Raw genomic sequence first — 13,288 nt, forward strand, 5'->3', positions numbered from 1 at the left:
TCTGCATCACTTTCAGGACACTGTGTTTTTATAAACTATCGACTCTGGAATTCAAACCTGTAAATACACACCCATATATAAATGTAAGAAAGGAATGTGCCAATCATCACTGCATCCCAGCACTCTGGCAGTGACGGACTGAACACACTGCAGCCCAGCACTATGACACCGAGCTCCTGAACACACTGCAGCCCAGCACACTGACAGTGATGGACTGAACACACTGCAGCCCAGCACTGACACTGAGCTCCTGAACACACTGCAGCCCAGCACACTGACACTGAGCTCCTGGACACACTGCAGCCCAGCATTCTGACAGTGATGGACTGAATACACTGCAGCCCAGCACTGACACTGAGCTCCTGAACACACTGCAGCCCAGCACACTGACACTGAGCTCCTGAACACACTGCAGCCCGGCACTCTGACAGTAACGGACTGAACACACTGCAGCCCAGCACTCTGACACTGAGCTCCTGAACACACTGCAGCCCAGCACTCTGACACCGAGCTCCTGGACACACTGCAGCCCAGCACTCTGACACCGAGCTCCTGGACACACTGCAGAGCAGCACTCTGACACCGAGCTCCTGGACACACTGCAGCCCAGCACACTGACACTGAGCTCCTGGACACACTGCAGCCCAGCACTCTGACAGTGATGGACTGAACACACTGCAGCCCAGCACTGACACTGAGCTCCTGAACACACTGCAGCCCAGCACACTGACACTGAGCTCCTGAACACACTGCAGCCCAGAACACTGACACTGAGCTCCTGAACACACTGCAGCCCGGCACTCTGACAGTAACGGAGTGAACACACTGCAGCCTAGCACTGACACTGAGCTACTGAACACACTGTATCCCAGCACTCTGACACAGAGCTCCTGGACACACTGCAACCCAGCACTCTGACAGTGACGGACTGAACACACTGCAACCCAGCACTCTGACACTGAGCTCCTGAACACACTGCAACCCAGCACTCTGACACTGAGCTCCTGGACACACTGCAGCCCAGCACTCTGACACTGAGCTACTGAACACACTGCAGCTCAGCACTCTGACACTGAGCTACTGAACAAACTGCAGCCCAGCTCTCTGACACTGAGCTACTGAAAATACTGTAGCAAAGAACTCTGACACTCAGCTACTGAACACACTGCAGCTCCGCCCACTGATATTGAGCTACTGAACACACTGCAGTCCAGCACCCTGACAGTGAGCTACTGAACACACTTTCCACATGCTTAGTGCCTTTTATATTGCTTTCCTGCACATTTTCTTTTTTTCTATTTCCTACCATCTACCAAACAGGTTGTGTTCTGCTTGCAAGCCAAAGGGTAAGAATCAAAAGGGAGATGAGCAGTAACTCATCTTATAAAGCAATTTCATCTCCAGCTAGAGTACACAAAGAAACACGATCACTTAAACAAGCTTATTTTGGCTGCCATGCAATTCGGCTCGTCAGTGTGTGCTGAAGAGGGTTTTCCAAGACACGCAAATCAAACGTAACTATACTATGAACAATTCTAAAACAACCTTGAAATGTGACTGAAATATATCATTCTCTTCTGTGCCACACAAGGGCGCAAAATGATCACTGACAGTGAAATACTGCTCACGTACACTTGAATGAATTCAATGTCTGCTCCTCATAGCTTCAGCATCCAAAAATAACCATCGGAGACACGTCATTGTCTGCTTCTGGCATTATCATTTAAACAATCTCAGATTCATGGTGCATTTATCAGCTATTTTAAAATCGGAGCAAATTAAATTAATGTACATACTGTATATACTGGGAATAAGGATTTCAAGGAATGCCACATTTTATTAACCTTCACTCAATTACGTCATTGCATCTTAAAATTTGTGTACGTTGAAACTCGTTTCATGCAGTTGAAAGATGCTGTCTGCTTCCATCTAAACCTGCTTTATATTTTAGTTTTTATTTTCAGTACTTGGTTACAAGAGATGCCCAGATAAATACGTTTTTAAGCAAGATAAATTACAAAAAACATATGACTACCTTAACCCAGGGGCGATAATCTTCTTTTCGATATGGCCGCAGATGCAAATTAAATTAAACATAAACAGTTTAAGTGTGGTTTAAGTTGAAGTTTACTTGAAAACATGGATACAGTTGGACAAACCATAGAATGCAAACCCAGCGTGTCATTAATCATCTCCGATCTTGCAGGACAGGTCCCTTGGGCTCATGGAACCCAAGTCAAGAAGAAGACGTGAGAAGAAGATGGAAAGGGAAGCTCGGTACCTTAACGGAGGGCAGGGATTGGCTTTGCCAAAAACCGCAGCTCAGATTCAGGGATCACAATAAAGAAGGGGGCAACCTCCACAGATAATGTGACACCGGACTCTGCAAAGATGTGGAAGTGGGACTGTTGTCTCACACCGTTTGTATCAGGGCCCTTAGTTCTTATCTCGGGTTCTGGGCTCCTTTGCAAATGAAATCATGGGCCTGGGCCCACATCAAAACACAACTCCCCCACCTTCTCGGACAACTGCAAATGTGTTTAAGGTGCATGTATTCTGGCTATAAGCAAATACAGAGCTGCCATCGAGTACCTGGTTTGAAACTGCAACTGGCCAGGAAGGGTGAAGTTTTGATTTGTTTCAGGGCCTTAGTCCCAGTGCTTTAATGCTGCAAAGTAAATCACATAGACAAAAACAGAAAGGCCAAACACCACATTATCTGCTACTTATTGTGTTGTACCTGCCCTGCCAAGGATGAACAAGATAGCAACAGTTAGGAGGGCTGAAGAGATTTATCTCATTTGGATGTAATAATTAACCCAAGTAAAAGCACCTGAGGTCTTGCTGGCAGCCAGTGTCCAGTAACCTCAGGATCACTCATTAAGAAAGAGAGGCATCATTTAGTAAGCTGTCAAACCCAGACCCTGTTTGACTCCGCCTGGGTCACCTGCAGGTCAGAAATACCACCTAAGCAAGCAAACAGAGTGGCCCTTCTCCCACAGACTTCTCAGTTCCCATGTGAATGAACGTGTTTTGCCGAAAATGTTTTTAACCAGTTCAAATTCCATCTCCCAGCACAAATGCTCTCCGATCACAACGTAGGTGGGTGTGGGGGGGCTGTTTTCTGACAGGAAGCAAACCTACATTCTTACTGCTAGCTCCCTCGAACCTCGAAGCTTGTGAAATCTCAATTTCAAACGTCGTAGCAGTATAGTGTCGGAAAAGATCAGCTGCATGATTAGAAACCCGCTTTCCTTTGTATTCCAGAATTTCAGGATTAATTAATAATCCAGATCATTTCAAGCAAGTACACCAGCTAGAAAGCTGAAGATTCACTCTCTGAGATTATAATTAACCTGACCCATGGTCAATATATTGGTCAACAAGCAAGTCCTTAGAATAATTTGACCCAGAGACAGTATTCAACAGTGGGAATACTAATATAAGATACTGCAGTGATGCACAGAGAGGTCAGTGACTTCACCTCTGCTTTTAATTTTCTCCAGATGGTCCTGCAATTCAGTTCTTGCCTGCACTAAACCTAAGGTACATTTCTTCATACTCTTGCAACAGAGTTCAGCAGCTTGTGTCTGAAAAGCAGCTTTCTTTTTTCATTTATTTTTTGCCATTGCTTGGCAACATATACGTGTTAGAAATATTATTTTTAGAAATTCATAAATAGATAATCTTATGCAAGTGAATCATACTTCACTCTGCTTCCTGCTAATCCAAAAGATATGTACATATAGCATATTTTTTTAAATAACCATGTACACTGGGAATAGAAATGACAGTAAGGCAGAGAGCTTCACTGTGTCATCTGAAGGTCATTTTCACACAGGCCTAGCAAAGAATGGACACATTAAAGTGGCCATTAATTTTTCTACACAAAGCTTTTTAAACCCTGGTCCTAAAGAGCCCCAAACCAGTTAAGCTGTGCAGGTCACCCAAAATCACCTTTATCAAAAGACTGAGAAAACCTGATCAATAAGAAAGGTATTTTAATTACAAGAATTCTGGTCCTAAAGGGATAAAAGGTATTCAGATTTGTGCTCCCAATGACCTGAAAATGACTATATTTAACAAATAATTAAACTATGTCTCATGGTTTTAGAAACTGGTGATTTATTGGTTGCCTATAAGATATGCTGTATTGGGGCACCCCAGGACCAGGGCTGGTGATCCCTGTGCTACAGGAAGGACTCTTAAACTACTGCATGAGAAGGTCAATTTTTAAGATTGATAGTTCGAGTGTGCCCCCTATACGTTCTGAACTGCACTTTGGTATAATTTATGTTTGCGTCATTACTGAATTTGCTAATTAACTAGCCTGATGATTGAAGAGAAAAAAAAAACTGTGCTCTTACTGTAAAAGCCAATAGGAAATATTCTGTTATGTGCTGCATTTCCTGGATCAAATGATCCTGGCTTCAGTCACAAGAAGATCATTTCTGTTTGCCTTGTTACTATTTACTGTATTTCTGTCATTAGTCCTTCTCAATGAAAATTACATTTTAAGTGTCTCTATACTGGTCCACACACTGGGAGGGGTTCAGGCACTGACCAATATTACCTAATTCACCATGAACGGGAAGGTTTTGAAACAAAATGCATGTGAAGACAGTTCTCTGACAGGTCGGGGAATGTGTAAATGAAGCTGAGAGACATGCAGGGAGACAGGTAGATAAAAAATATCACAGACAAAGAGGGAAAAATGTATTCTCTCTCACTCCACCTCAGAAAGATGGAAAAGCATGGCCGAGGAAAGGATTGTGTGTGACATAAACACATTTTTAATTTTCACGTTCCGTCTAGAAATGACCTCGCGAATCTTTACAGCACACATGCAGCATGAACAGCTTCTGTCTACTGCATGCTCCCTGGCAATTATTTCGATCAGAACTGTGACTTTCAAATGGATATTCATTCGACTCTAAACATGTAGCGGAGCGGTGGCTCTGTGGCTAAGGATCTGGGGTCTGCGAAAAGACAAATTCCTAATGCAAGAAATTGTATATGGCCAATAAAGCGATCTTATGTAGTAAATATTTTCACATTTAAAAATGCGTAAATGGTTCAATGGGTGTGCGGCTGTGATGATTCATTCTCTCTTGTGTAAACTGAGATAACAATGAATGATAATCAGGAGCGCTTATATAGATTATTTTATACCTAAGGAGCCCAAAGCGTGGAGGGGGATCCATTTAATCCATCACTGAAGCCCTGCTTCCACCTGCTTCTACACACAGCAACTATTCTGCAGCAGCAGCCCCACTGCACAACAGATCAGAGGGAGAAGGGAGGAACTGCTTCACCAGTTGGACTATGGGAGAACATTTAGGGGACCAGATTGCACAAACCCAGAGTAGAATCCAGCCAGGACACCTGGAAGGTACTATGGGATCTTTAAAGACTAAGGAGTCAAGTCTCATCCGAAGGATGTCCACTGTCACCACACTGAGGCATTGGTTTGGAAATTCTGTTCCAGAGGGAAGAGCGCCACCTACTGGTCCACCAGCATCACTTACAGCAACAGCAACATGGCCCTCCCTTGCTTACAGAAGGTTCTTTGATCTGAAGATATAACATAGATAACATAGTAGCCGAGAAGTTGGTGATTCTGCTAATAATCCTGTGTCTGTCAGCTACAGTGCATAATCTCAATAAAATCCACAAATACTTTTTAAAACCAGTAAAGAAAAACAAATTACTCACACAGCCTTGCAGGTAATAATTTTGGTCATCTCTGAAACTGTATCAATCATGCAGACAGCTAGAGAGGCAGACAGCCTGTCCAAATTGTAGTTACAAAAAAAGACAGGATTTTGCTCCATTTGTAACCTTTGAATTAACTGATGTTTCGCATCACGACAGCCCTCTTGGCAGCAGACGAAATCGAGGCTTCAGCATGGAGAGGAGACTTGGGACTGACGCGCGGGCGCCTTTTCCCAGCGAGCAGCAGAACGCATGCAAGCCTCTGCTGCTGAACAGAGCCCCGCAGCAGAACCATTTCCACCACACGTTTTCTCTTAATAACACACAGAGTGCAAGCGCCTCCCTTCTGGAGGAGCGTGACACTCATGGTGGCACACATGTGAAAAGCACAGGAGTCACTTGCTGTATTTGCTTTTTGGCACAATAATATAGGTGCAATATAAGATAAAACTGAATAAATGTGCATGAAAAAACTGAAATGCATTATGTATTCAACTCATTAGACTTTATGCAATGTTTAGATTCAGATGGATTACATCAACTATCAAAGCAATAATAATATTGTTGAACGCGTTCTGATTCAATCAATTAAAATGAGGTAAAAAGCTTTTGGAAAGAAAAAAAAAACGGTCACTGCCAAGGTTTAGGAGAAATAAGCACACGCAGAGAGAAAAACGACGGCAGCGTGAAACAGAATTTCGGAGCAGGACAGCCAGGATATTTTTTTTTGACTTGCAAATACAGGATTCTGTTTTGTCAAGAAGACAATAACTAGGGACGGACGAACACAAAGAGGATCGTTCCCCATGCGTCCTTCAGACACAGGAGGCGCGCGGGCTCACAGGGTGGCATCTTCCGCAGGAACACTTCAAGAGTGTGTGCAGAGAGCTGGGGAAGCCGGGAGAAAGCGGGAAAGGGATCCCCAGGGATTAAATGCTCTTTTACGGGAGCTGAACGGGAACAGGGGCGATCAGAGACGGCTACGAGGGGCATGGACGGGACAGAGAGGAATGCGTTGCGTTCCTGTGCGCTTGAACAAGTGCTGTTAAGACAGAACCCTTCGTGTTTCTAACCAGAGAGAAAGCGAAAGCAGCCATCGCCAGAGACGGAGCAGTGTGGTGACACAATAAGCTGACTCTCCCCTTTCAGTCTCTCACTGTTACATCACCTGGAGACAGGAACAGGGGCAGAGAGATCACGAGAGGCTATGAGAGGGAATGGCAGCAGACATAAACACATACAGATATGAACAGATCGTTGATGGTCAGGCGGATGTAAAGATTTTCATACATCTCTAGAAGCTACAACATACGTGAGTGCTCCTTTAAACAGACGGCTCTTACTCAGATTTGCTGTATATAATACCAGGTCTTTACTGTCAAACAAAATTATTTGAAAGCAAACCATTAATTGATTTTGAAAGTCGTAGGGTTTAAACAGTCCTTTGAGAAGCCATTTGATCTCCCATTAAAGTTCAGTTTTGCGCAGCTTGCAAAAGCTACTGACACAGCTACGTCACGGGAGGTCTACAGAGAACAGATACAACATTTCTGTGCACTCAAGTTTTAGCTACTGCTGCCAGTTACCTGCATCTGAGAGGTAATGACTGGCGGAGTGCGTGGCTGTCGGGGGCTGGAATCTAAAGTGTGCACATGACTCTGAGTCAGTGACATAGCGGCAACTGACCAAAAATAAACAAGTGCATCCTGAATTCCAGTCTGAAAACTGAACGGCAGGAGGACAAACCGCCTGTGATGAGACCGCTGTGAGGGGGTTAAGGGGTTCTGGGGGTGCGGGGGAGGGGGTGGGGGAGAGTCAGAAGGGAAATGAAGCCTTACCTCCACCGTTCTTGTAGCACAGGTAAGGGAAGCGCCACACGTTCCCCAGACCCACAGCGAAGCCCACGCAGGACATGATGAAATCCATCTGCCTGGTCCAGGTCTCTCTTTCTGGGTACACTACCCTGTCCACTGCAGGCACCCCTGTGCCCCCTGCCCCCGCCGCCGCTATGCCAACCAGGTTGCCGTTGGCACCCTGGTGCCCACTGCAGTTCGGGATGAGATGCCCTTTCTTCTCCTCCCCCAAAACCACGGAGCAGCAGTCGTCCTTCAGCATCGACTTCTCCATCTCCGCAGCTGGACGGCAGCAAACCAGAAACCCTCCTGACCCTTCCTGTCAGCTCTGGGAGGAAGACCAGAGAAGTGTTCAGTCAGTATTTTGTTTTTTTTAAAAAGCAACAACCTCAGGTAGTAGAATCCTCTTGCATTGGTCACAGTTCAGCTGTCATCCAAGAATCGAGACCGCTGTTCTTATTTTTAGTCTCAGTAGCGGCTAACCAGTTCAAAACAGAACCTGCTCTCTCCCTTTGATACAGATTTTCTTGGACGTTCTGTATCTCAGCTTTCCGTAACAATAAAAGTCAGCGGGTAAAGATATCAGTTCTTTTTTTTGGAGAAATGTAAAAAACAATCAGCCCCAGAAAAGGCTGAGAAAATATTGCCGTGGATCGGAAATCGATGCGGAAAAACAGCTGTTTTTTTTTCACAAAAAAAAAGGGAAAAAAATTAGAAGAGGTCAAAAAAACACCAGCCGGACAGCACCTTCAAAAACAATCCACGAAACACTTAAATGTGAGTCTGAAGAATCGCATGGGAACGTATCTCTCAAAGAGGAGACAGGAGGGAAGAGAAAAAAACTAGCGGTGCGCCTTGCTCTCTCTGGTCTCCGGTGGAAAAGCTACTGCGCTCGCTGTGCTGCTTTCCTACAGCCCTGCGCTCACTGCTTCATTGTCTCTCCTGTCTCTGGTGCAAGTGCTGCTCTGCTCCTCGTGTCTGTGCTCCTCTGTGTAGGCTCTGCTGAGGACTGGCAGGCACCGCTGGCTCGCAGCTTAAAAGACGTCACTGGGATTAAGTCCCACCCCCCATCCCTCCTTCAGAACACACACTCATACCAGGCTCCCTCCCTCCCTCATTCACACATCCAGACGCTCTCTCCCGCTCCCCACGCCCCCTCTCTGTCACCCCCTGTGCCATATCTCGTGTTTCAGATTCAATCAGGCTTCATCTAATATCAGGTACAATACGTGCTTACTGGCCGACACGGCTGGAGGTCGGACGTGTACTGGACTCTGTCAGAAATGCAAGTCAAACAAAAGCTGTCTAAGAATAAATCACTGTTGTTTTTTTGTACACAGGCTGAAGGATGAAATATAAAAAAAAACAAAGGAAAATAAACTGCACAGGCAGAAATCCACAACTGAAAACAAACTGTTATAAGCTGCATCTAAATAAATGATTTGCCTTTTCGATGCAGTGAAACAGTGCGACATTCGAACAGAGATGCACTCTGTTGTAGTTTGAACTGTCCACATAGGGATTGTGCTGCTGTCACAATAAGACCAATTTCTTTCAAATTAGATTGCAGGTATATGCTGTGTTGTGTAACCGTGTCATGAATAGAGGACTAAACAGAGTAAAACTTCCTTGAATATAACACTGGAGAAGAAAGAAAAGAAGATGTATTCTATTCTTCAGGGGTAATTAGTTTTTTTTTTAGGTTACAGATTCTAAATAGATTTGAACAGATTAAAAACCTTAAAAACCCATCTGGTGACCTAGAAATATAAAAATAAATTTGTGGTAGAAATACTTCCACTGTCCCTAGTAGCTGACTTAGCAGTAGCAAAAAAAAAGTGTTTGTACCTCCTTTAAACCCCCCCCCCCCACTAAATCTCAATGTCATATCGATGCAGGAAGGGTATTAAAAGCTCTCCCTCTACTCACAAGCACCTTTTCCACCTGCATCCCCACACAGCTCAGAACAAATGGCTGGAGCTCGTTCCCAGAGTAAATCTGAAACTGAAAGCTGTTCTGCCTGTGAGAAACACATGCTGCTACTTAGTTATACTTGCAAATGCACAAGACAGTAATGTTGCTGTTAGCACTGTGTCCGGTCTAGCCATCAACTTTACCATTACCTCGAGTACAAGATCCCTGCAGTACATTACCTTGAACTGAGCTCGGTGCTGGAGACTTACTATTCTGGTGCTGGACTATAAGAGGTCTTGGCTCACATGCCACAACGCCTGGCCAGTGTAATCTCATTCCCCCCAAGTGAAGCCTAGAGGGTATTACTGCACAGGGTATTGTGTATCAGTCCAACGCATAAAAATAGCTCCTCGGCCAAGTTATATCACTGTGTGTCAAAATGTTTCTTTACCATACTAAGGCAACAGTGGTGAAGAGTCCCCATGAATGGAAGATACACCGGTCTTAAATCCTATAACAGCTCTCGTACATAGGGGACAGGGGGACTTTAAATTGGACTCATTGACAAAGAAAGGTAGACAAGACCAGCTAGCCTGTGAGAGGAACAGTGTTTGAAGTCATTCTGCAGTTAAATTCCACTGTCAGTGTTGTAATCTTAAAGGTTCGCTGACATCGTACTGTATCTTCAAAGAGACCTCTATTGCTAATTTGACTGACAAACTATGAAAGACATGACAACATTGATTAAACTCTGTTTACAGGGACTGACTTTATTCACGATAAAGCGATAGCAGTCAGTGAAAGTTACGATTTCAGCTGCTGTATTAAAACTGAATTGTAGACAGAAAAAGCTCTGTCACTTTCTGTATAATGGTTTACGAATCTAAGCAGGGGATTATCATCGTTGTGGAGCAGCAGGGCTATCTGCTCCTTGTGTATGTCATGTGAACATGCCATGTCCTGCAACATAACCTGGAAACATGGAAGTCAATGTGCCATAAAGACGTCATGACACTTTCTAACCTTCATCTTACTTTTTGAGAAGTGGTGTCCTCCCTTCCATATGTATAAAAGGTGGAGGGGGTAAAGGAGATACTTTTATCTTCTCCATATGCTTGATTGCTATGGAGATGAGAGATGTTTATTTACCATGTTTACTCATATGGTTTTAATTCATTTTTATAATAACAGGCTGGAGTTTTTCTTCTGTTTCACTGGGAAGGGTTAAGAGAGCTGACAAGAGAACACACTTACGCTGTATGCGTGGAGGTATTACTCAGAGCTTCGTTTTCACAGCAATTATCGATTTGAAGTGTGCCATTTTAGAAAAAGAGCTTCAGCCAAAACACGCATTGAGGACTCCATGTCTCCCTCTTGTGGCAAGCCGTAGTACTACAGTAACGAAAGCGGTTCCCACTCGGAAATTTCGCCGCAAACCGCCTATAGGATCAATTTATCAGCACAGACATGAAAGATTTATCACACTGTCTGGCACAATTAATCCTTCCTGGCATTCAAACACACAGCAGCAATTCCATGAATAAACATTCAGATAAACTAAATATGTTTTCAGTCAGGTTTTGGAATAATCTCTTCACAAAGGAAATAAAAGTAACATCTCTTGATAAGCTCTACGATATTGCACTGCTTGACGAAGACCCTAAACATGGACCAGAAGAAACAAACACAAAATTTGATAAAGTTAATGTTTTCTCAGCAACATGATTCTGTCCTATTGCAGAGACAAATTGTCTTGTTTGTGTTTCTTGCCGAAATGAACATATTTCCTCTTTGTGGTTTGTTCTTTCCTTACTGTGGTTTGTTCAATATAGATTTAGACACCCCAGCGAATAGAGCATTACAGCAGCGTAAGTACAGAAAATCCAAGGGAAAAGAGCAAATATCCTATAGTAAATTTACCACAGTACACTCTCATAAGTGTACATGCAGCCACAAACATTTTGCCCTTTGGCCTTATTTTCAACCTGCCACTGCATGTAAAGATTCAGATGGCGCATCCCTTTAAAGATGAATGCATCACATTCTTGCTATTTTCCTGTTACTCAGTTGGCAGGATCTAGAACAAAGATAAATAATTACGTCTACATAAATCAACACTCTCAAAAAGTGTAGAGTTAGTTAAGTGTTCATTTAATCACTGTTGTGCCTCTTCTTCTTAAAATAAGATTTACTCCCTCCAGGTGTTACACGAGTTGAAAGATTTGGAGTTTGATTAAAGAATGGAGGAGTCTTCAACATGTCCCAGTTGATCTCTCCGACAATCCAATCTAGCACTGCGCATTCCACAGCCACTCCCAGCCCATCCCGTCTTGATTGTTCCTTTATTAAACCTGTAAACTAATCACCTGGCCTACATCAAGAGAGAGGGGAGCTTTCCCTCCATCAATTACTGGGAACAAGCTGGCACTGTTAATCAGGAGCACACAGCCCATCTGCAGCAGGCCAGATTCTGCCTCCCTGAACTACGCGACTCAAGTGGCCAGGAACACATCACACTACATATTCGCCCTTCTCGTAATGTGATTCAACTTGTGTGGGAACACAAATACGAAGGAAGCTTTTGCTGTTACCTTCAAGCTGTGTGTGCCCTTCCTCATTTCAGATGCCCCACTCTTTGCAGATATCTGAGGGGAAAAGAATGCACGTTTAACCTATTGTCTGAGGGGGTTCAGGGTTTAACAATACACCACAGAGACTCTTCACATCAAAGTTCTCCCAGTGCAGTCTTCATGAACCTAGGGAGGCGCGGCCAGCATGGAATTAAGCTAAACTGATGCAATCTGGGCCAGAGTGAATCATGCTTACTGTAACAATAAAAAATTGTTAAATTCACAGCTTACACATAGAAGCCACATGAGTGTTGATTCAATCGAAGGTCCTTCTTCCAAAATACCCCTGAAACTAGAAACTCAATCCATGGATGTACAGTAGCTTTAGGAATATGATGTAGCACATTACCATTGACATGCATATGCAGCATCTTACTTGACAACATGATTGAGTGTGGAGATTGACAAGGCTCTTAATAAAGAAAAGGGGTTCATTATGGAAGCCTTTAAGTATGAGGTATATCCCATGACCAATAACTGATTCTAGCTCTATAGCAGCCAAGTACCAAAAAAAAGAGAAGTACTGAAGAAAAGGAGTCTCATTGGACCAACAGAATAATTACTGTAGAGATCGCACAAAGCAAGTTAAATGCACTGTGTTTTGCAAAAAGTTGCTCAAAATACCTTTTACGGAATGAAGTTGACACTCTTTCAGAAATATACAATATATACACTGGGAGGTATTAAAAACTCAATGAGTGCAATTCATTCCAATACTCATTTGTAGGGTTTTAAATGCATCTCACTTTACAACACATACAGTATATCTTTATGTACGAAAAACAGTTTGTGGAAACATTTAATACACAGATAGATACTTCATTGATCCCGTCAGGGAAATTGCAGAATTTCCCTCAAGTACATGGAATGTAAAGAACTGTTAAAGCCTTGGAAATGTCACAGAGAAACTGTGGTGAAAAGAACAATATTGCTCACACTACTTAACTATAATCCATAGATAGTTAATAACTTTGAGTTCCTATCTCTCTATTTTGTAATGCACTACAAACACTAACGAGTCAAGATTCAATCATATCTCAATGTTTCACCCTTTTACTAGGAAAGCTATATATTTGGGGGGGCATATATATATATATGTGTGTGTATTGCATTATAAATATGTTTGATCTTCTGAGCACAACTGGACTTTGAATTACTTTGACAGTAATTTTACCC

At 43.3% G+C, this 13,288-nt stretch overlaps 1 protein-coding gene across 1 annotated transcript in view; it reads right to left on the reverse strand.

The window, feature by feature from the left end:
* Positions 1–8,579, reverse strand: part of slc6a8 (solute carrier family 6 member 8) — a 51,920-nt gene extending 43,341 nt beyond the window's left edge. Inside the window, exon 1 of the mRNA XM_088934837.1 lies at positions 7,554–8,579. Coding sequence (XP_088790963.1) covers positions 7,554–7,842 — 289 coding nt within the window. The 5' untranslated portion in view covers positions 7,843–8,579. The remainder of the gene's footprint in view (positions 1–7,553) is intronic.
* Between the last annotated feature and the right edge of the window lie 4,709 nt (positions 8,580–13,288).

Source organism: Atractosteus spatula, chromosome 2 (assembly GCF_055471065.1).
Source record: "Atractosteus spatula isolate fAtrSpa1 chromosome 2, fAtrSpa1.hap1, whole genome shotgun sequence".
Taxonomy (NCBI): Eukaryota; Metazoa; Chordata; class Actinopteri; order Semionotiformes; family Lepisosteidae; genus Atractosteus; species Atractosteus spatula.